This window comes from Nelumbo lutea, chromosome 3, assembly GCF_056320005.1.
Source record: "Nelumbo lutea isolate HS-2025 chromosome 3, American lotus-T2T, whole genome shotgun sequence".
Taxonomy (NCBI): domain Eukaryota; kingdom Viridiplantae; phylum Streptophyta; class Magnoliopsida; order Proteales; family Nelumbonaceae; genus Nelumbo; species Nelumbo lutea.
This window is the reverse complement of record NC_142686.1, coordinates 10,104,001-10,126,733: the sequence shown is the minus strand read 5'-3', so window position 1 is coordinate 10,126,733 and position 22,733 is coordinate 10,104,001. Positions and strand designations below refer to the sequence as shown.

The 22,733-nt window shown below is 39.7% G+C and overlaps 1 protein-coding gene across 1 annotated transcript; it reads right to left on the bottom strand.

Annotated features, from left to right (window-relative positions):
• Nucleotides 1-11,257: 11,257 nt before the first annotated feature.
• LOC148862850 (polygalacturonase 1 beta-like protein 1) lies at nucleotides 11,258-14,100 on the bottom strand. Its single transcript, XM_088978677.1, has 2 exons — nucleotides 13,580-14,100; nucleotides 11,258-13,461 (listed from the first exon to the last, which is right to left on the bottom strand). Exons 1-2 carry the CDS (start codon nucleotides 13,652-13,654, stop codon nucleotides 11,617-11,619), a joined length of 1,920 nt encoding a protein of 639 aa, XP_088834803.1. The 5' UTR covers nucleotides 13,655-14,100; the 3' UTR covers nucleotides 11,258-11,616.
• Between the last annotated feature and the right edge of the window lie 8,633 nt (nucleotides 14,101-22,733).

The window sequence follows — 22,733 nt, the reverse complement described above, 5'->3', positions numbered from 1 at the left end:
GCTCTTCCTTCCTACGAGTTGGGATCTCCTGCCAATAACATACGTTTTATTAGTCGATAGGCTACATTATGAAATTGTGCATCGCCCGTAGTATAAGTTGTTAATCATCATACGTTTCATCTGAATCTTCATTGTTTACAAAAAAGAAAAAAAGGAACATAAAAAAAAGAAAATGTTACGTCTCATCGTTTTAGCTTAAAATTTTGGCAGAAATCAAGTCTGAACTTGGCCCATGAATAACTTTAATCACTGGCCTGAACCTGGCCCATGAACAGGTCTAATCACTATTCCATTTCACCATCCATCATGGTTAACAAACAACAAATTGGATTGCAATTAGGTGAGAGGTAAGAACTTTCAGAATTAAGACTTGGATCGAATGTGAGTTTATGGTCCGCTGTATACACTTTCCTATTATTTTTTCCCGTTCTAGTAAGAAATGTGCTTCTTCCAAGCCCATGGGTAATCCCTAATTGAGTGCATGGCCATGGGTTTGCTACCCTGAGGCCTGAGCTGATGTTTTCAATGGCCGAAGTAGGCCCAACCTGCCTCCCTTTTCTTGTTTAACCTTGGTTCTCATGGTCTCAAACTAACGTGTGTTTACGAGCTATCTTTCAAATTTCAATAGATCATCATCATCATTATTGTAAGGGTGGTATTTAAGAAAATGAAATTTAAAAGGTTTGATCCAGGTTTCTTGTCTACTTGAAGTACCAAAATGATTATTAAGTTGTGTTTGGCACACGGTGTTTCATTCCCATTTTAATTCTACCTAAATGCCATAAAGGTCATTTGACGTACCTTTAACTGTTTTTTGGTTTTACAAGATTTAACTTTCAAATGGTCACACCACAACGTACATTCTATCATGTGCGTGGAATGTCACGGGAAAAGCTGAAAAGACAGTTCTTGCATTTGAAAGTCATCCCACTTAAGTTGTTTTATGTGATCATTCCATGTTTAAATTTATAATTAATAAACCATTATACACCATATATAATATATTCAGCCCAAAAAAATTGTAGATTTTCAATTGTTACCATTTAAGTTTAAAAGTTGCAATTAAAGTGATGGTTCACTTTCAAATCATGGGGAGGTTAGAGGAGGGGGTGGGGGCTTTTTTGCAAGTGTGTACTAGTAAATGATAAAAGATATAAATTAACATATTATAAAATCAAATATAACTTTTTATGATCTAAGTGCATCAAAACCAAATTAAATATTAGTTTTGCTTTTATAATAATATAGATAAACTTGGGTATAATTAATGGAGATTGGATCCGCTCCTCACATAGGGTGCTACACACACGTCTCACATGCACATCCTGTCATGCATTGAGAATATCTCCTGTAGTTATAAGTTATTTTTTACGGGAAATGTTTCCTATGCACGGTGGATGTGCATGTGAGGTGCCCAAGTGTGAGGAACAGATCCCTTTCCTAATTAATGACCTTTGATGGAGTGCGATCTGGCTGGTCTTAGTTGTCCGCTGCCTTGCTTTCAAACGAGGTAGCAGGGATTCTGAAACGGAAGAGATGGGAAAGCTCCGGGGGGAACCCGGTGTAGAGGCTCCGAAGCTCAAGTTAGAATCTTTCAAAAGCAAGGTAATACCAGATAGCGCAAAGTTTTTGCATACCTCTGTTATCGGGGGGCAGGGGGCTCTTATTGTCGCTTCGCGTACTCGTCCCGAGGCCCTTGTCAGATCGGGTATGATTACTCTGGTGCTTGTCAACTCGACTGTCATCCCTTCTGCTGAGACAGAACCGTCACTGCCTAACCGTCTAACTGGAGATGGCGGCGTCAGTGGCGGTGGCAGGTGGCTGTTTAGAGTGCTGCTGCCAAAACGTCAGATCCCAAGTCAGTCAGGCGTGGCGCCCTCGGGCACGGAATTCCCTGGTGCCAGGCATGGTACAACTTGTTTGGCTTTGGTGCCTAGAAGATGATGCGAAGTGCTGAGCGAGGCGGTCTTGAGCTCGGAGGTATCCCGAACTGTAACAAGGTGGGTCAATTCGGCGAAGTGTGTCCCGAGCTGTTACAAGGTGGCAGTTCGGCGAAGTCTACCCCGAGCTGTTACAAGATGGTAGTTCGGCGAAGTCTATCCCGAGCTGTTACAAGGCGCAGTTGGGCGAAGTCTACCCCGAGCTGTTACAATGTGGGTTAGTTTGGCGGAGTGTGCCCTTGTTGCCGCCTAGGCTTGACCCCTTTTGCTGAGCTGTCGTTTCTGCCACGTGTCTCATAATAAAGAGGTCGGGCCAAATTTTCCTTTATCAACCTTCTTGCTAGGGTTTAGGATTGCCATAGCAATCTATTTCTTTAAACCTGAGCTTGTTGCTGCTAGTATGGCCATGGGAGTTGTGATCGTCAATTTGATCTCTATTAGAGGCAGATGGCCTTCCTTTTGGTGTTTCTTGACTTTTAGGTTGGTTACAAAGAATCTCCCTAATTTAATAGTCCAGATTTGCTCTTCACAGAATTCTCTTTACACTGACCTCACAATATATCTTGGCCATACATAGGAAATATTTTCATACTTATATTTAATATTCATGAGAAGATGTTCCTAATACAATGGGGATGCGGCTGTGAGGTCGGTGTGAGGAGCAGCTTACAATATAATTACTGCTTTTATTCATGACCTTTTTGGCATTTTTCTTTTACTATTCTTGTTGATTATTCTCCCTATGATTGTAATATGAGTATTTGAAGAATGAAATTTGTATATTTGGCTCAAAACAGGAAAACACTACAATACCAAAAACACTTTAAGTTTACACAGTCAATAAACTAAGGCATGCTGTGTTAACAAGGGAATCTTCTCTGAATGAGAATGCATATGAAGCCCCCCCGGTCTATTATGATTTATGAAGCGACAAAATGGAAATGGAGAGATGAGAAAAGAAAGAATATTCCTAAAACCAAAACGAGTCTCTCAGATGCTGCCTGCTGCCTGCTGCCAAATCTACGTATAGTTTATTCGTGCCCCACAAAATGAATAATTTTTAGAAATCAAGTTGGCATTCTGTTGCTTTATAACTTTATTAATTTGTCGCTAACCAATCGTATCTCAATTTCGGCTACCCCCGGCCCCAATTTGCTTCAGTTCCACCACTTGTCCAAATTGCAAATGACCCCCCCTGCGGCCTTCGATTCATTCTTCTGCAACTTTCTCTTTAATTCCGCTCTATAGTTTATTAATTGTCAAGCTTCAACAGGCTTCATTCTCTGATAAATTATTAATTAAGATGATCAAACGTAACTCAACTGTATATATAGCTCCAACAGATTTCCCCCACCTCAACTGCAAATACAGTGATGTGGTCGGAAGAGATGGTTGAACCGCGCCAAAGAAATCGCCTTTGATGTTTGATCTGATCAGAGCCCTCTCTGGTGGTGGTGTGGTGTTTAATTTATTGGTTGAACCGGATGAAAGCTGTTCATTGTGTCGAACTCATCATGGTACGTTTTGGGGGGCGATTTAAGTAGTTAAATGCTAGGAATTGGTACGTACTCTTCTCAGACTGGGTGAATATTCCAGCCTCTGCAGTGTGTCTACGGTTATAGCTTTATCTGGATGATCGGGTCAGCATCTTTCAGACGATTCGAGCTTTTCTGAACGTTGGGGGCTTTGTTTCTGTCTCGACTCTGAAGACTAAAGTGAAGAGTTAGCTGGGGTTGTGACACGACACTCGAAAGAATGAAACTCGGTACAGAAAACGTCAGCACGCGTAAGTACCAGCCTTTGTTTTCAGGATTCACCCATTCACGTCCCGGGGTTTGGCTAATTTGAGTAATGTCACATTGTTACAGACATTTCACCGCCCATGTCCGTAAACACTCAGACATGAGACATTTTTACCGGACGGCCGGACGTACTAAACTCATAACGTCGCTTCGAAGATGCCGAATTCAACCGGTCTTGATCACATGGTTCACCATAAACCCCGCTGGGTCGAATTATTAGTGTTCAAACTTCAAACCTCCGACTTCGGATCTGGTCCTCACAGACCGCGCCTCATACCAACTTCACAGCTCGTTTAATACGAAACATCTCTCCACTTAGAAAATATTTATTCATATTGCACAGATGAAACGTGCTGTGAGGTCGGAGTGAGGCGCGCTCTGTGAAGAGTATATTCGAATTCCAAGCCTCTAACCCCTATCAGGCCATTTGTTGAACCAAATTAAACATAATACCCGATCCAATTAGCCTGACCGGGTTTAGCCATTGGACTACGAACAAATTAAAATTTGCGTTATAGTAGAGAATATAATAAGGTGTTGCTTTTAAAATGGTTGGTTGCCCAAAAGACAAACTAGGATCATTGCATTACAAATGCCCTCTACTAAGGTCCAATGAAAAACTGAAAACCTTGAGTGGCTGTGAGAATCTGGGATTATATATATATATACCTTCCATAATTAACATGTTCCTCATGGGCCTCATTACTTACATTGTAGCGCGATAGCTTTTTGGGTCGTCTGTTTCTGAATCGCATCTCCGCCCCACAACGTCCCATATATAGCATATTTCTGCTATGTATTAGAAATATTTCTCAATGATGACATCATCGATTCTGATATTATCATCAGGAGATATTCTCGATAGATGGCGAAAAAATACTGTAGAGATGGAGATGTAAACTCGTCTATTTCATGTTATTTGTAATTCTGTATGGATGGAGATATTTGAAGATACAATCATGCGAGTATCTTTTGAAGTGAAACATTGATCGCTTTTACTATACTACGGCAGCTGAGAAGTATATATGTGAAAATTTATGATATGAGAATGCACTGTGACCATTCATGCTCATTGCTCAATGTTGGAAAAACTCCAGTTATCAAATTAAAAGTTATGGGGACATTTACTGATGAATTCCAAATGATCAATAGAAACTCCCACGTGACCACGACGATCTACCTAGGTTGGGGCTCAAAAGCACCCCCACCCATCCATATTCCATACCCATTCTCATCCACCGTTTCTATTTTCATGGCAAAGGAATGGGCTCAAAGGATCTCGTCACATCTTCCAATTCCAGTTAATTAAGCCCATTTATTTGTTTACAAATTTGAAACCCATGATTAATTAGAATAAGTTTGATGCATGTGGCCAAAGCAAAATTAAAATTGGATTGGCTCTTGGGCTAGAGGATAAAATAAAGTGGGTCATCGAGGAAAGCATGTTATGGATTCTGATTCTGCAATCGATCGAGATAGTAAGTACATGGGCCTTCAATGCATTATTATCTATCTTTTTGACCAACAGTGTAGAATAGCAGTATTTATACTGTATAGGGATTAGGGAGGGGCCCATGCAGTATAAGTGTATAACTTCAACTTCATTCCCTGGACGGTAAAATAACAAAGGCAAAAACGCTTGGGGTCCAGGCCCAGATCGAGAAGAGTAACCGGTCTGGACTCTGGAGACTTATGATTAACCCTGTAATTTGTCCAAGATTGGGATGATCGTGACCAAATATTTAATGGGTCCAACACTTAAAGTTTATTTGGACCAAAATTGCCCCAAAATAAGCAAGGACTTGGACAAGATGATTCAAATCTCTACTTAAATTCGACCTCTGAAAGCTCTGAAAGTATCTTCCATGTGGCTTCTATTTATCCTGATCGGACTGTCACCCACAGCCACAGAGATTTGAAAACGAGACTCTTGTGAAGGTACAAGACAAGAGCTTTCCAATATTCATCAGGAGAATTATATTTCTCTTGGAAAATTCAGACGTATATATATATATATATATAGTGATCGAACAGGCGCTCAATGGAGAAGCTGAAAATTCGAGGAGGGTATCTTTGCATCTCAACCGACTGGATAATACATAATGTATGGATATTGAGTAGTTGTGGTTCTTCCGGACATTATTCAATTCACTCATTCATTCCAGCTGCCTTGCAATATTGCATATCAATTCTAGATGTACAGATGTGCATAAATGCTCCTTCAATTTGTCAGGAGTGGAATCAGATGGTACAAACAATTGTCAAGAGAGAGAATACCAACACTCAAATAACACTCAGTTGGCTTGGCATCTAATTATAAATGATGAATTTTTGCCAACACAAGACTACAAGAGGCAGAGTTCTAACTACTAGTGTCAACTGCTATTGAGAAGGCCATGTAGCTACTGTTGTATGTGCTTGAAAAGAAAAGAAATCCATAGTCAAAAGCAATAAATCGATTTCAGTAGGTTCATTGATGGCGACCCAAATCTGTGAAATTCAGTGCTCGACCGACCCTACCGCATTTGTGCTTGTCGGCACGGTAAAAGTGCAATTTCTCTTACATTTCATCTCATCATTCATCAGTCATCAGTCATCAGTCATCCCACTCCACTGATCTTGTCTTAATTACAACAACATACACCTCGTTGCTCATAAAATTAGCTCTACCAATAAAAGAAATATTTGCTCACCATGATGATGATCAGATCTGATGCTGTAAGTGGGCTGAAAACTTGAAGCCTTTTTGGAATGGAGAGGATAGATGGCTGTCTATAAAGCCCAACTATGTGTCTGAGCTTTTAACAGATAGCTGCTTTGTATTTATGCACACGATGTATCTGTTCACTTGAGAGTTGTTGACTGAGGATTACACAATAGTACATGCACCTTCCATTGATCAAAGCCAGAATAGGCAATTGGGGTTTGGGGAAAACCAACTATGGAGGGGGCCCGACTGTGGTACTTGCTGCACAAGGGCTGTGCTGTTTCTCCGACAGAGCCGGTCCAAGTGGAGTTTTAATCCTGGATTAACTCATTTGGAGAGGTTAAACACAACTGCACTGAGTAAAGAATATATACATCGATCTGTGCGAATATTGCCTAGATTAGGCGGTTAAAAATAATTTCTGATGTGACCTTTCTGATTTTGCTTTTCTGCCTTGAAGGTACATTGGGCCTATACGGGCCCATAAAACTGCAAATGGAAATGGAAAAGAAGTTGTACAGGACTGAGGTGTAGAACTTAGGGGTTTGAAATATGTAATATTTGCCACATAAGTAGTAATGTAAATAGATTAGCCCATAAATTAGCTTATGAAGTATGCAAGAGGGGTATGGATAGGAGCTTCCAACTACCTGAAAATGGGATGGATGTAAATCTTTTTAAGAAATTAATATAATTTTTGTTTTTTTTTGGCAAAAAAAACCCTTTTGTTTTCAGAATTATAATATTAATTTGTTCCTGACCTATAAGATATTATGCGCACAACATGTATAATTCTCTTCTGTAAGGGGAATGTGTTTGCCAAAAAATTACCTTTCTCGTCTTGTTGCATTGGTTGATTTGAAAAATCACTTTGAAGAAATTCTATTTGGCGAGCCAATTTGTAAGAATTAAATTACCCTAAATATTTATACTCAGAGGTGATTCTCCCATCGAGGGGGATAACTTTTTAGAATTGGGTGTGATTCTTTAGTGATTTTTGACATGACAGTGATGTACCTGGCTCAAAGTTGATGATCGAAGAGTAAATTATTTTCTCTTGTCAAAAACTGTCTTCCTGCCAAACCAAGATTCTTTGGTACATGTAAATAATTTCTTCTTCAAAGTGCAGCCAAACCTAGACACAATTTGCAAGGTTAGTGGGTTAGTGATGGCAGGGCACACGTATATGCCTTAATAGGCATTCGCTACATGGAGAGGCTGCACCTGCACTTGTGCCTCTTCAAAGGGAGAGATGTCGAGTTGCCAAATGACCAACTGAACTACTAATATTTCCTGTGACTCTGGTCACATGAGATTCCTGTGAAATTTGAATATATCAGTGTTTAAAATCAAACACCAGTTGATGATGTGATGTTTTTTTTTTTTTTTTTTTGGTAAACATCAGTGTTTTTAATTTACATTTTATTGAGGGGTTTCGGGATTATCCTACGATAATAATTGTATAGGAACAAGTTGTTCAATGGAATTTTAGTGGTTTATTAATGAACATGACCTAAAATCTCGGTTAATCAAGATGATTGCTCCTTGGTGGAGGCATTTATGTCATGTTCATTTTTTGGATTTTGAGAGAGAATATTATTTAATGAGATTTTGGTTCCCATTAATTGAGATACTTATGTTCTTTTTTTTTTTTTTTTTAGAATCATGTGGGGTAAGTGATGCCCTCCTTGAGTAAGTAACTCTCATATAAGAAAAAAAAAGTTATTAACAATTGATGAGATAAAATTATTCATTTTAATAATAGCCTTTTATGATTAAAATAGGTATAATCTTATTTAACTGAAAATTGAAAAATAAAAGAACATAAATAAATAATTTTCATAAAATTGAACAGAACCTTATGATTTAATCTTTGTTATGCAGCTTTTTTGTTTCGCCTATTCCTCTCTCATTTCATTGAACTAGAGAATAACTATTCCCTTTTTTTATTATTTTAAAGTTTTTGCTGCACATGTATGTGAGGTGCCGTGTGAAGTATGTGATGCATAACACCGTGATAGGAAGTGTACCCCCAGCATATACTAACTAAGCCGAGTGCAAGAGATCAGGACTCGAAATAGATCTTACAAAATTCTGTGTTGAAATGCTAAGTAGAATTAGGGTGATTAATCGAAAAGGCCAAATTCAGCGCAATGCCGACTGGACCACAGTGATAATTTGCAAATTGTGAGTTGTCACCTCATCGAACTAACTTTACAGGCAAATTAATAAACCACTATGAGATTTATCATTACAAGGACCATGGCAACATGGGTTTTCAAATAGGGCATATTCTTTTTTCTAAGGAAAAGTAGAGGGAGAACATTCTTTTGAGACACATGCTCTTATTACTTGAAAGAAAAGAAAGAAGGTTGAGCGCACGAAGAACGAATCTTCTTTTCTGTGTTTTTGGTTTATTTTTCCATTGGATGAGGGCTATGGCCATCATGTATTATAATAACCCACGTGGAGTTTGGATAATTAAAGTGAGACAGGTTGTGTGCTGAAAGCATAGCATCCAGCCTTATATCCACACCCTTTGGGCATGAATTTATTGATTTAACATATATAAATTCATGCCCAAAATGGTGAACGCGATGGAACTCCATCTTTGGTTCTATACCTGAACAGCTATCGCATTCAACTAATTCCGTATGTTATACCCTTTTACTTAATTAAGCGGATCTAAGGGCTTGAAGGGTAGGTTATGATATTAAATATATGAGCTTGTGCTATGAATGTTTGTAGACCAACCCAAGAAGTTTTGGATAAGCCTGAAAAGAAGTGGAAGTTAGATACTTATGACATGTAATGAAACTAGTACAACGAATGGTTCATCAAACTTTCATATTTCTATAGTGATCGGATCATTGGAGTGGACTATCCTTTATTCAATGGAACCTTACGGTAAATACTGCTGAGGACAATCGGTCATGCTGGGTTCCTTATAAAGCATCGAAAAATTGAATCGAATATGGTAATTGAATCGATCGGTTTGGTTTTATTTGATATTTTTGAAAATTTAAAGAATCGGTTTTGTTTTTGGTTAATCTAGAAAAAAATCGGTGGTTAATCAAATTGACCGGTATATATTTTTATTATATAGTGTCACTTATTATCCATATATTATATATAAATATACGCATTATTATATATATTATATTTATAATTATCTATTGATAATATCATTTTATTATTTACAATAAAATATTTTATACATTTATGTATTTATTTATAATATGTATTATAAATGTAAAAATTCAAAAAACCGAAGAACCAAATTAGTCAACTAATTAATCGGTGGTACTGTTTGAGGAATTGCAAAAACTGGTATTATCAGTTTAGTTTCAAAAAATAGATCATGATTTGATTAACAGAACCATGAACACATTTATGTGTGTTTTTTTTCATTGGAATACACAACGGGATAGCCCATTTTTCAATAACCAAACACATAACCCCCTAGCTCTGCTGGTAGAAAAGATTTGATGTGGAATCTCTATTGGACGAATCCAGACTTGCTCCTCATAGAGCATGCTTCACACGTAGGGTGCAATTTGAGTGGGGTGGGATGGGTGGTCAATCTACGCCCAACCCTAAAGGTGCAAAACTGCGAATCTCAGGTTTGGGTTTGACCTAACCCAAAATTAAACCCAAATTTATCAATCCAGACCCAAGCCATATCACAAAATTAAACTTAAGCCTAGCCTATGCAAAACTTGAATTGAAATGAATCTGGTCGGATTGGACTTGTCAAAGTTGCACCCCTACTCACACCAACGTAATATTACATCGTTGCCCTACTGTCGTGTTCAATGAAGCGTACGCTCTGTGAGGAGCAAACCTGATATCAATTGAATTACCCATCACTGAACTTTCAACAAATTAAAAGCAAATTTTTTAATTAATTAATTTTTTTTTGACAAAAGAACAAAACACTAAGAAAGGAGCTAAAATTATCTCCATGCTGTGTTATTTGGGAAAAGTATTCCCATACCAGGGTGGTGAAACAGTAAATTGCAAATCTCCATACCTACCGATAAAATGCAACCAGCTTTGAATATCATCTATGGCTGCACATATTAAACATGAATTCCCCCTAAAAAGGGGTGGTAATGGTTGGATTTGGCATAAGTATGGCTCGACCCATATCTAATTCGGTTCAACATCCAATTTGCAAACGTATTGGCAGAGTCAATCGGCCCAATCCGTCCGGTTTTCTAAATCATAGCCGGTCCGTACCTGATCAAATGATTTAGCAGTCCGAACAAGTTCGACCAATTAATTTATAGAGGTGTTGGTCAATGGATCCTTAAGGATGAATGGTAATAATTAAAATAGCTAGTCACCAGGGGAAAGAGTCACTCATACTATGTATCAAATGAGCCATAGAAACAAAGTAAGGTAGAGGCTAGGCGTTGAGCGTTCCAAGATTACGTCCCTTATCTTATGATCAGAATCTCAGCTCAAGGATGAAATTACATTTTTGGGATGATAATGATATTGATGGAGGGTCATGCAATGCAAATATGAATGCATGTGTCTGTCCAAAATCCAAATGGCGTTAGTTTATCCCCACTCCCCACTCCCCACCTATATTGTATTTGTTCCCCTCATGCGTAATGTACATCTCATTTGTTGAAAGATTGCCAATTGTCTTCTTTTCCAATTTCTTTTCTTAATCGCCCTTGTCTTATCACAAGTTTCCTTTAACCTGGTTTCTATCGTTTCATGAAACAATAATCTCTCCTCTCTCGTATAATCGTATATATATATATACATACATGCATCGTTATATAGATAGAACAAAGAGAAAAAGGAACATTTCTTGATTCAATTTTTTTAAAAGATAAAATCATCGTAGCTTTGTCACCATGCTTCGTTTACAGCAGGAGAGGACACCATTAAAACGACACACGCACCAAATCCAAATCCAACTTTACTCGATTCATCCAAAAAAAAAAAAAAACCTACTTAGTACTTATTCGGACATATTATTTAATTTGGGTAGCCTCGGGTCCAGCCCATTGCTCCATTATTTAGATCATGGGTTCGACATTGACCCTGTCCCCATCACCCATATTTATAGTCTACCAAGTACCGAAATCAGAAAAGAAAAATATAGAAGAAAGGAAATAGTTTTTAGGGGAAACTTCAAACTTATTAATTAATCAGCAACGGTCCAGGTCATATCGTTCTCGAAGATCCAATGACAGACCTCTATCTTCCCAGGGCTCGACCCCAGGGAGATAAAGGCTCCATGTCCTGGGCTCCAAGCTGACGTGTCAATGTGACAGATGGCAACTCCGTTGTTGATCTTGGCCTTGCTATTGGCGTCAAGTATGTCAGCCTCGTAAACCCGAACTTTAGGAACAGAGTGACAGTAATAGACCAGGTAAGGAAACAGGCTTTGATGACACGACACTGATTTGGTCACTCGTCCACCGTTGATCCCTTTCACTGCTCCGATCATTACGTTTTTCGTCGACCCGTTCACGTTTTCCGTACTCCTAACCACCACATTGTGGCCCAAAACCGACGCAGCGAAGTCGATCATGCCTTCGAGCGAGCCCACGCATTTCTTGGTCTCGCCCCTGCTCGGAGCCCTCTCGCACTCCTCCAGCGTGTTCTGCAGAACTCTCTCCATTGTTGAGTTCTCAGCGGCGTGGAAGATCTGTTTCAGCTCCGAAATACGAGAGCTCGAGAATGGCAATTTGGACGTAATGGAACGGGGCAAGAATGATCTTGGGGGCATCTTGTCTCTGATGTCCGGCATCGGCATGACTATGCCCTCCTTGAGCATCGACTCGCGAAAGAATTTACCAGGTTCCGCCAACCATTTGTTCGTGGGTTTCTTACTTCCCACCAAGGAAGAAGTGGCTTTCGCAGAGCTTGGGTTTGTATAAGCTGCGAAACTGATTGCCTTCTTGTTATCGTAGTCCTTGAATGTGTTGTTGACGCCGTACGTCTTGAAGCCTATCGCCTGACCCACTGCTCCCTTTCCATAGCCCTTGAACGTATCGCTACCCTCATTGAAAGATTTTCCGTAATTAGCAAAATTGACCTTGGCTGAGTTCGAATTCTTGGCGTAAGATTGGAAGGAGTCGTCACCCACATTTGATTGATCTCTGTAAGTGGAGAAACTCTCGACCCCGGCGTTTCCACCGTCGCCGTAGCTAACGAATTTGTTCTCAGGAACGTTGCCGTTCACACCGTAAGAGGTGAACGAGTCATTTGCGCCATTACCCTCCTCGCCATAGGCCTTAAAGGACGACCCCATGACGTTAGAGTCCTTGCCGTAGCTCTTGAACTCGAGTGGCAGACCGTTGCCGTTGTTTCCGTAGCTGGAGAACGATTCGTCCCCTGCGTTTGCCTCGTCCGTATAGCTTGAGAAGGATTGTTCGCGGCCGTTAGCATCTGATTCATACGTAGAGAACCGGAGGTTCGGGACGTTCACTCCTTCGTTCATGTAGTTTTTGAACTCACCCGTACCACCGGTGGCGCTAACGCCGTAGGTGTTGAAATCCTGTTCGATGACGTTGTTGTTAGGGGCATAATTTGCAAACTTGTCGTCGTGGCCGGCAGAGTCTCGGCTGTAGCGCCTGAACGAGTCTATGGGCCCTCCGAAGTTATCCGAATAGTTCTTGAATGAGTCCATCCCGCCGGCACGAGAAGTTCCATAGTTAGTGAAGTTGATATTCGAATAGGAAGCGAAGTTGTCATCTTTGTCATGCTTCTCCAAGCTCGGAGATATATCAGGGAAGCAAAACATATTGGCAGAGGAACAGAAGGAGGAAAAGTGAGAAGAAAGAGCATTTTGGTCGGCGAGTTTGGTGAAAAGTGCCGAGTCGACGGCGTTTAATGGAGAGGCCTTGGAAACAAGGAAAGATGGTTTGGGTAGATTGTTCGATACTTGTTTGCTCCAGTAACGGATGACGAAAGCTTTAGCCGTAAATGGGTTTTCTCCGGATGAAGACTTGCCGGAATTTTGACCGCTTTCGGCGAAACAAACCTGCATTGATGCACAATAAGCTTTGGTAAGTCAGGAGGCGCAATATAAATAAAAGAAGAAGGAGAAGAAGAAGAAGAAGAAGAAGAAGAAAAATGAAAGATGAGTGATCGATTCTCACATTGCAAGATGAAAGAGCCAGGAAGAGGAAAAAGAAGGAAATTAGAGTACTGATAAGCCTGAAATTTCTATACATTGTTTTTTTTTTCCTCTCTTTCTCTCAAGTAGTTGAGAAAAGAAAAGAAAGAGATGAGAAGGTTGGTAGGTTCTTTGGAGGTGGTGGAGATATAAATAGGTGGTGGCTGTGTAAAGTTCTGAAACTACAAGGAGAAGTAAAACTCAGTTTTTGTTTTCACTTTCAAGTTTAAAATGAAGGGTTTTGCTTTAGAACGGCAAATTCAACAGTAGAAGATAAGATGGAGGGAGAATGTTGATTAGTTAGAGATGGCAACGGTGGATGTCTGAATTTCAGGTCTATGTAAGCTCTACTGCTCTCTCAGAACAAGCAGTCTGCGTTTGAGTGGAGTGGGTCGCCCGAAGTTTTTGTGTGACATCTTCACTGTCAAGCTTGTTCTTTATTTACATCTCTGATTGAAGAATCAAAAAGGTTCACCGCTGCTCGATCTCCTTTTGCACTCTCTGAGCCCTTGATTGTACGTGATTATATATTGGATTAAACTTAATTTTTCTTAATTCAAACCAACTGATGGTGTCTTAACTCTTAATTGGTGGGATCTCTTAGCCGAACATCGGGATCAAATCACGTTTACTAAAACTTTTGCTTTTGTGTTTTGGATCTATTTTTTTCTCTTTCTCCAGTGGAGCCGTAGCCGTAGGGTCCTCTTGTGGTCCTAACCCGAAAAATAACTATTACGGTAAAACATTTTTTAGGTAAAGTATAAAACCTCCCTGAATTTTTTTACAATCCTATAAACCTCCCCTGCCTTGCCTTGCATCGACAAAAACCTCTCATATGTTTTGCAAATACATCCCTTCCGAAAATTTTCCAGAAGAAAAATGTTGATTAACGCTTTAAAATTTTAAATAACAAAGTTATCCTCAACCGATATTAATATGCACATTTACTAAGGCTGTGTTTGGTTTGCAGGAAAAGGTAGGAAAATTTATACAAGGCGTGTAAAAATTTCCCTTCCTTCCCTACTTTTTCCTTCAAACCAAACACAGCGGATTACCCAAAAGAAGCTTAAGGGAGGATTTTATATTTTACCAATTTTTTATTGTTTAGATGGATTTTCCCTTATTTAGAAGGACCACCAAATAGTTAAAATTTAAGAGTACTTAAGAGAACTACTAACACACGGCAGCAACAGGCACATGTGGTCCAACAAAACTGATCCGATCCATTTTCTAGTCGAAATCAATCAATAGTCTCCCATTCACCCGACGTGATGGAGCACGAACTAGATGCTGCCTTTTGGAGGATGATTGGAGGTTAGCTCTATGACGAGCTGGTTATTCTGCAAAACAGTGAGTTTAGAGAACCTGGCTGGTTAACCCACCGAGATCGCTTAAATGCTTAAGTTAGTATTCTTGCGGTAGATTGTGAATTGAAATGAGCTAGAGTGCTAGTGTGCAAATGATATTAGGCATACCTAAGCCCCATAGGGGTTGCTGCCTTTATATATAGAGTTTCCGTGAAGCTCACGAAACAGTTTCAGGATCTTCGGCCTAGAAGGATGAGGTCCGTTCCTACTTTATCCGAAGGGTATCGTGCTAGTTTACGATCCATGTCGTTACCGCTTGATCCAAACGGAGAGAGGATAAGGCCTACCATCGCGCGATGTAATCCTGTGAGGTTCGGAGTCGCCTAGGGCCAATTACGTGTCACTTCGGCTCCTATGTCACAAACTGGTCGGTACGCCAAAGTGACATGATTCCAAGGTGGCTACATACCGAGGTAGCTTTGTGCTGAGGTGATCGATCATCGAGCTCCCAACCTGCTGATGAGTCTCTCCTCGCTGAGTTGTGGCTTTGCTGGCGGATCGTATCCACGTATCCCCCCTTGCTAGGTCAGGTCAAATCACCCTTCATCAATTGCCCCCACTCCCCATGTCAGGGGTCTCGACCTGGTGCGGGGAGTTCATGACAAGCCCAAGTGGATTTGGCACGATGACCAAGTGACAAGGGGGGTGGTTCTCTTGGTTGGTTCTATGGACCGTCCGGCTCGACCAGGGAATGACCTAGATCGCGTGTCGGATATGCACGGATATCACACTATTTATAAACTCCGTGGACGTCAAAGAACACGCTCAACTGATTTCATCCTCGGGTAGCGTGCAGCCGGTTTCCATAGGAGTTGTCAAATCGCACATATCAGAACCGTTGATCGTCGGATGTGGTGGATTATAAATAGGGGCCAAAGGGCCATCTTCCTCGCCATAAATTGTGTGACTAAGCTTTCTTGAGTTCGCATCGAAGTTCTTCAGCTTGCCATTCTCTCCTCTTGTGTCCAAGGTCGTTTCCGCTTTCTTTGGTGAGTTTGCCTTCTTGCCCTAAATGTCCCTTTTTCTTTTTTCTTTTTTTTTTTTGTCCAATATGTCTAGTCTTAGCACAAATAAGCTCCTTAGCGATTCTAGTGAGCTCGGGGGTGCCGAGATGCGGTTCTCAACACCTACTGGTGAGGCTAGCTCTTCGTCGAAAAGCTCCTTCTTGAATCTTTCAGGGAAAGTGTCTTTACTTGGAGTCGGCCAGCTCGGTTTGAGGACCCCGATCCTCAGGCAGAGCGGATGACCTCCGGGGAGGGGGTCTCGTCTTCTACTCGAGGTTGGGACCCAGACAACTTCAATCCTTCCACGATAACCTCGGACAGGTTACTGTCCTTAATGGCTCGTTACCGTCTCCCCGACACCCTTCTCTTCAGTATTCCCTTAGGTCAGTACCCTTAGGATCATGAATGATGAGGGGTAATTTGGCATGACCTAGTAAGTAAAGGTCACCTGGACGCGATCTGCCTGTAGAATGACAACTCAGCAAGGGGAGCGTAGTCAACAGTTTTTAGAGTTCGGATGTTTGGCCACCTCAGCATAAAGCCACCTCGATGCCTAAGCTAGTTCAGGGCTCAGGAACCGAAGTGACATATAATCGACTCCAAAAGCTTCCTAGCAGACTCCGAACATCACGGGATCATGCCGCATAACAGTAGACCTTATCCTCTCCCTGCCCGGATCGGGCGGCGACAATAAACTTCATCAATTGATACATTATTCCCCGACTAAAGCGGAAACGGATCTCACCCAACTCAGGCCGAAGATCCCAAAACCATTTCGCGAGATCCATGATAGCTCAGCTAAGTAAGGGCATCAACCCCTCCAGGGTCCAAGTACATACGATTACTCACATTCAAGCTCTCTAGCATCCATACTAGCTCGCAAACACACAAAATACTGACTTAAGCATCGGATTAACCTCATCAGGTCTTCCACCCCGGTCCCTCTAAGCATTGTTTTGCAGATTGATCCAGATAGCCACGCAAGTATGTCCAAGCAGTTCTCCAGCAAGGAGCTTCTAGATCACGCATCATCAATGACCATTATGAGGTCGCAGTTTTTGAGGAACAACTCGTAGCTGGGCTGCGCTTTCCGCTCCACCCCTTCATCATAGAAATTATTAAGTTCTTTAACATCATTATCGATCAGCTTCACCCAAACTCCATCCGTACTGGTCACGAACTGGTCGGTACACCGAGGTGACTTGATTCCAAAGTGGCTACATACCATAATAGCTTTGCATCAAGGTGACCGATCACTAAGCTCCAGACCTACTGACGAGTCTCTCTTCATTGAGTTGTGGCTTTGCTGAAGAATCGTATCCACGTGTCCCCCCTTGCTAAATCAGGTCAAATCACCCTTCATCATGACCCATTACTCTTAGAATAAGGCGATCAGAATGTGAATGCATGTGTCATTAAAAATTTGAAGATCGTGGCATGTTTTTTCCCAACTGCGGCTCTGCGAGTGGTGATGAGCAGAGTGGTGATCACCGAGTGGATGTTGTGAATGATCATCGTCACGTTATCGTCATAATGAGCATCACCATGGATATCGTCGGCCTTGTGTAGGGTCCGGTCCGTTGGATTTGAGGAATAAATGATGGTGGTGGTGGTCCATATATACATCACATGGTCGTGGACCTTCATCTTATTAAAATCAATTTATCTTTTTTTTTCCCTTTTTTTTCCATGGGGCTACACACAAGACACAACCGGGGTTGCCCATCCCCATCCCCAAACCCATAAGGCCATGACCCCCACCCCTAGTTGAGGACGGGATTTGATCCCAAATCATCGTTACAATCATCTGACGACAATGATGTTATTTTTTTGGATTTTGAGAAGAGGAAAAGTTGGTCAATGGGATATTGGTTAATATTGAGCAAGAATTTCATGTTCATTGTTCAGATTAATGTGGGCACCAGGGAAATTTATTTTTCTGGTTGATACCCATCTCTTAGGTGGATAAATAACTTTTCCACTTAGAAAGAAAATTGCTAATATTTGAATGGGACAAAAATGCCCCTTTTAATAATAGATTTTTATGACTAAAATAGTCATTACCTTATTTACCTGAGAAATAAAAGAACATGAGTAAATAACTTATCATAAAGCGAACGAGGCCTTAATCCTTATAACTAAAGCTTCTGCGTCGGAAAGTATGCACACTACTGAACGGGTGCCTGACTAATTAAGGGGCATGAAGAAGAAGAGCCCATATCATGACTCAAAGTTGCTGGGCCAACAGCTCTAATTCTCTTACCCACAGCCTCAATCAGATCAGATCTGATTTGAATTCAAATTCGATCTAATAAGAGCCAGATTTAAATACCTTCCATTGATTCTAATAAATTTGATCGGATTGGATTGATTCGTTTAATCAGATATATCCCGATCATCGATCCATTAGTAATGAAATATTATATATTATAAATTATAATATATTATTATATTAAATCAAAAACTTTTTATTACAATTCTAATTGAATCAGATGTCCCATAAGATATTCGAATTTGAATCGTATTCTTAAAAATCCAATGAATTCTTATGGGATTCAGATCATATATACTCTCTACCAAATTCGATCCAATCCATTTGGTAATAAATTCCGGCCTTGCCACCGGCTTGTGGGCAGAAAAGACCCATTAATAGAGATAGGGATAGAAAAGGAGCATACTTAAATAATTAGGTCAATTATGTGGTACCAAGTGATTGAGTGTGCACTAGGATGCAATAATCACTTCCTCTATAGCCGTCTGATAACAAAGCTAGTTATAGAAATCTAGGGTTCCTTCGCTAGAGGCGCTCTCAAAGGGATTTCGTTGGGGGCGGCTCTCTTCAGGATCCCCTGAAGGAAGCCGCCCATCTGGGCTCTCCTTCACCTTCCTCCTGCTTTCTCTTCCTCTTCCCTTTCTTTTTGTTTTGAGAGAGCCTCCCTTTCAAGTTTTATTGAGGTTTTTCTGTTGAGTTTTCTCAATGTTTTGTTTTCCTTATTCGTGGTTTGATTCCTGTTCGAGGTTCTCGCTCAAGCTCGTTGTCCGCTGGTGAAGGCAGTCTTTTGGTTTCTTCCTCTGTCAGTTCGCGATTCTTCAGCAGTTGCTATTCATGGTGAGTCTCGTTCGTGGGTCTCCAGTTGATGCTGCTCATAGTGAGTTTCCTGTGATACCTGTCTTTTGGATTCCTCCTCTGTCAGCTTCGTTCATAGTTTGTGGTGGATTGGAGATGTGTTTGTTTTCTTCTGTTGGTGATTACCTTCAATTTCTTGATTGAATGTAATATGATGCTTTTGAGCGATTTCAAAAAAATAATAAAAAATAAAAAAAAGATCGAGTGTATGTGTGTCCACGTTGGGTGCATAATTATTAATTAATATATGGTATTGAGCTATTTCGTCATATGATCCTCATTGGATCTGCTTTTGTCCCCTGATAAATTATATCGTTCCTGCCTCTTTCTAGTCCAATGGTGATGCCACTTTTGCTTTGAAAGGTTTTTAATTTTGTGTTGTCGTTTAGTCTTCAATTATCTGGAGAACTGGTGAAAATGATATAGTTTCTACATTTATTCCTATTTGCTCTTGGATTCATATTGTTCTCGAAAATAGCATATAATTAAGCTCCCCAAATTGGATTGAAATAATAAAAATAAATAAAGATTTTTCATCAAATGTGGTGCTTTGATCGTTACAATGAAACTCCCAAAAATTGCAAGAATGAAAAAAAAAGGTTAATCATCCAAAAACTTCTTCTCATATCATTTTTCCAAAAACTTAGAATCTATGTTTGGCTAAAAATTGAGAGAGCCCAATCAGTTGTCAATTAAAGGTCTGTCCAGCGGCTTTTGGATTTCCAAGGAGGGCCCTATACAGCTAACTTTCTTTTAAGTTTTGCTTAATGAACAATCCAGAGAGCCCAAATCATATATATATATATATATAGATCAACTGTCAATCAATTGTATATTGGGCTGTTCACTTCAACCTATTTAGATAGTTTATCCAAATTAAAACAATTCAAACCAGCTGAACCATGGATGTTAAGTTCAGCCCTCCTCTATTTGTCACACGCCATTTGTTGTTTGTCTTGCCAGTTGTAGATTCCTGAAATTATAACACTCAAGCCAAAATTTACACACTTGTACAATTAATAAATTAAATATATCAAGATCAAAGACTTTTGATTTTAATTACAGCTTTTGACCTTCTCTTTATTTTATATTTTTTTTCATGCACCAAACGAAAAAAGGTTCATTACTGCAGAGATTACAATCAATGTATAATGCATGAGAAATAAGATTAAAGATTCATTATAGCAACCTGAAGAATTCCAAAAGATCAAGAGCTTTTCTTTAGCGGGATAGTGTTGCTCGGGGCTTTGGAGTACATTTGTTTTTGTGACTCTCTATTTTCGTGCCAACTTTCAATAACTGAGATAATCACTTAGCATTCATCTGAATATGGACCTCACGTGCACTCTGCTCTTATCCCTTAATCCTTGTAAGTTGTAATTTGTAATTTGTACTACTGAAAAAAAAAACAACTTTTGCATCCAACAAATCTTCCGGTTTAATTGGCAACACACTTACTGCTAATTAATAAGCAGGTGAACCGACCACCTCAGGATTATTACATGGCAGCACAGAATGGGTTGTCATGCTTTTCTCTTAATTACTGTGTATATTTCACTTTAATTAAAATGTGGGTACAAAATTTTTAAGGCTGATTTTTTTTTTAATTATTTTTTCCACTTTTACAGGGAAAAATCTTTTTTTTTTCTCTCTCATTTTAATTAGCTTTTATGTAAATAAACACGAAAAGGATTCCCATGATCATAAAAGAGGCAACCAATCTGAAAATGTTTCTACAATGAAACAAACGTAGCCATAAAATCAAGCTGATGATGAGGCATTGAGGTGGGTGGGCATTGGGCAATAAGTCAATAACCAATAAGCGGCCGGGGAATGAGTTCGCTTTTGTTCATCGATACCGCTAGCTGGTTGTGGTAAATGCAAAGTGGCAGCATAGTGAAGTGAATGGCTCCTGAATGCTAGGAAAACTTCTTCAACATTATCCATTTCTCTTTGGAAAACTTATTATATATAAAAGCGTTAGTGCTCCTCAACTTTCATGATCAGTTCAACAAAAGCTGATCTGTCAACCCAAATAATCAACTTTATTTGTAAAAGAATTAATCAACCAATCTAGTGTGTGTGGGTGTCGGGGCACGGTGGCTTCAATTCGACCTCCGTTTCTGCACTATTCTCGCTTTCCGCATCTTGCTTTCATTTTATTTATCCTTTAGGCTTTAAAGGCGATGAAGCACACTGTAGTGAGATAGGGAATCAATATTTTATCAACTACTTTTTTTATTGTTGGTGCTTAAAACTATACGTAGCTATAGCAATTCCGTTGACCCAAAAAACCAATCACACTGTAGTGAGCAGTAAAAGAAAAAGGGAGATTCTTATTTTGCTAGCTTCTACTACTCCCCGCCACGACTTGTCTTAAGCAAAAAAAAGATATTTCTTGTTTGATTCGAAAGGACAAATTAACATCACCAATTCACCATCAACCAAGTTACCACCAGAGGACTTTCACAGCTGTGTGCATTGCATCTCAAGAAACAATATTATTTCAACTAAGAACAGGGAGTACTGGCTAATTGGTGGATCGGACTCAACATGTCTGCGGGCTTCCTAAATCCTGTTCCTACAATTGCTAGACGATCCCTATGGATAGCTAGTGATAGAGTAGAGTTGTTCTTCCAACTTGTTTTATATATATTGGAGAGTAAATCAGCCCCCCACAACATCCTACAGCACATCCCTGTCATGTAATTTGGAGGGGGGTTGATTTGAACTCATATATTGCACAAGTCAATGATTTAGACTTTACAAATGAGACAGTAACCTGGCATCATCATATAAACATATATACAAATATGTGGTGTTCGTATGGATTCTATGTATATTTTAATTAGCTTGGTTAATGTTGGTCTGTTAATCTATAAACAAATAGGGTGCTCACATGGAACCATTGTACGTACTTGGCTTTCAAGGAGTTGGATTGACGAGTCCGGATCTACTCCTTAACTCCTAAGTGGCTAGGTCCTTACACCTACCTCACGGCACGTCCCAGCTGCACATCGGAAATATGAACACCACCTATTTGTATATATATATATATTATCACACTGGAGGAAAGAAACGAAACTCGCGAGGACATTCTTTTATTATTTCTAATCACAATATAAATAATTACTGGATTCAGATTTCATGTAATGGTCTACCACTGTTGTGAGACTCAGATTGCACAGGATGTTCAGTCCGAGTCTGACAACACTAGACTGTACAATGTCGATGGTGATGCGCAAACAAGAGACCACTTTTGCCTCTCTATACTCCATATTCGGATCCACGAACTTTTTTTTAAAAACATGCTATTCCTTAAGGACTCTGTCAGTCAAATTTACAAGTAGTTAAAGGTTCAATTTGGAAGGAGTATAAAAACAAATACATATAGTGTAAAACCTTATATTTTATATATTATATGGTGTAAATACATACAAAATAATATAAAATATAATATTTTGCATTCTATGTATTTGTATTTGTATTCCTATCAAACTGAGAATAAAGTACAAAAAAATATGTGATTTATTATAATATTATGTTTCTATTTATATATAGAATTCTAAATCCAATAATGGTTAAGAGATGATTTGATGTTTTTTTTTTTTTGATAAAACAAGGAGGTGCTACATCCCA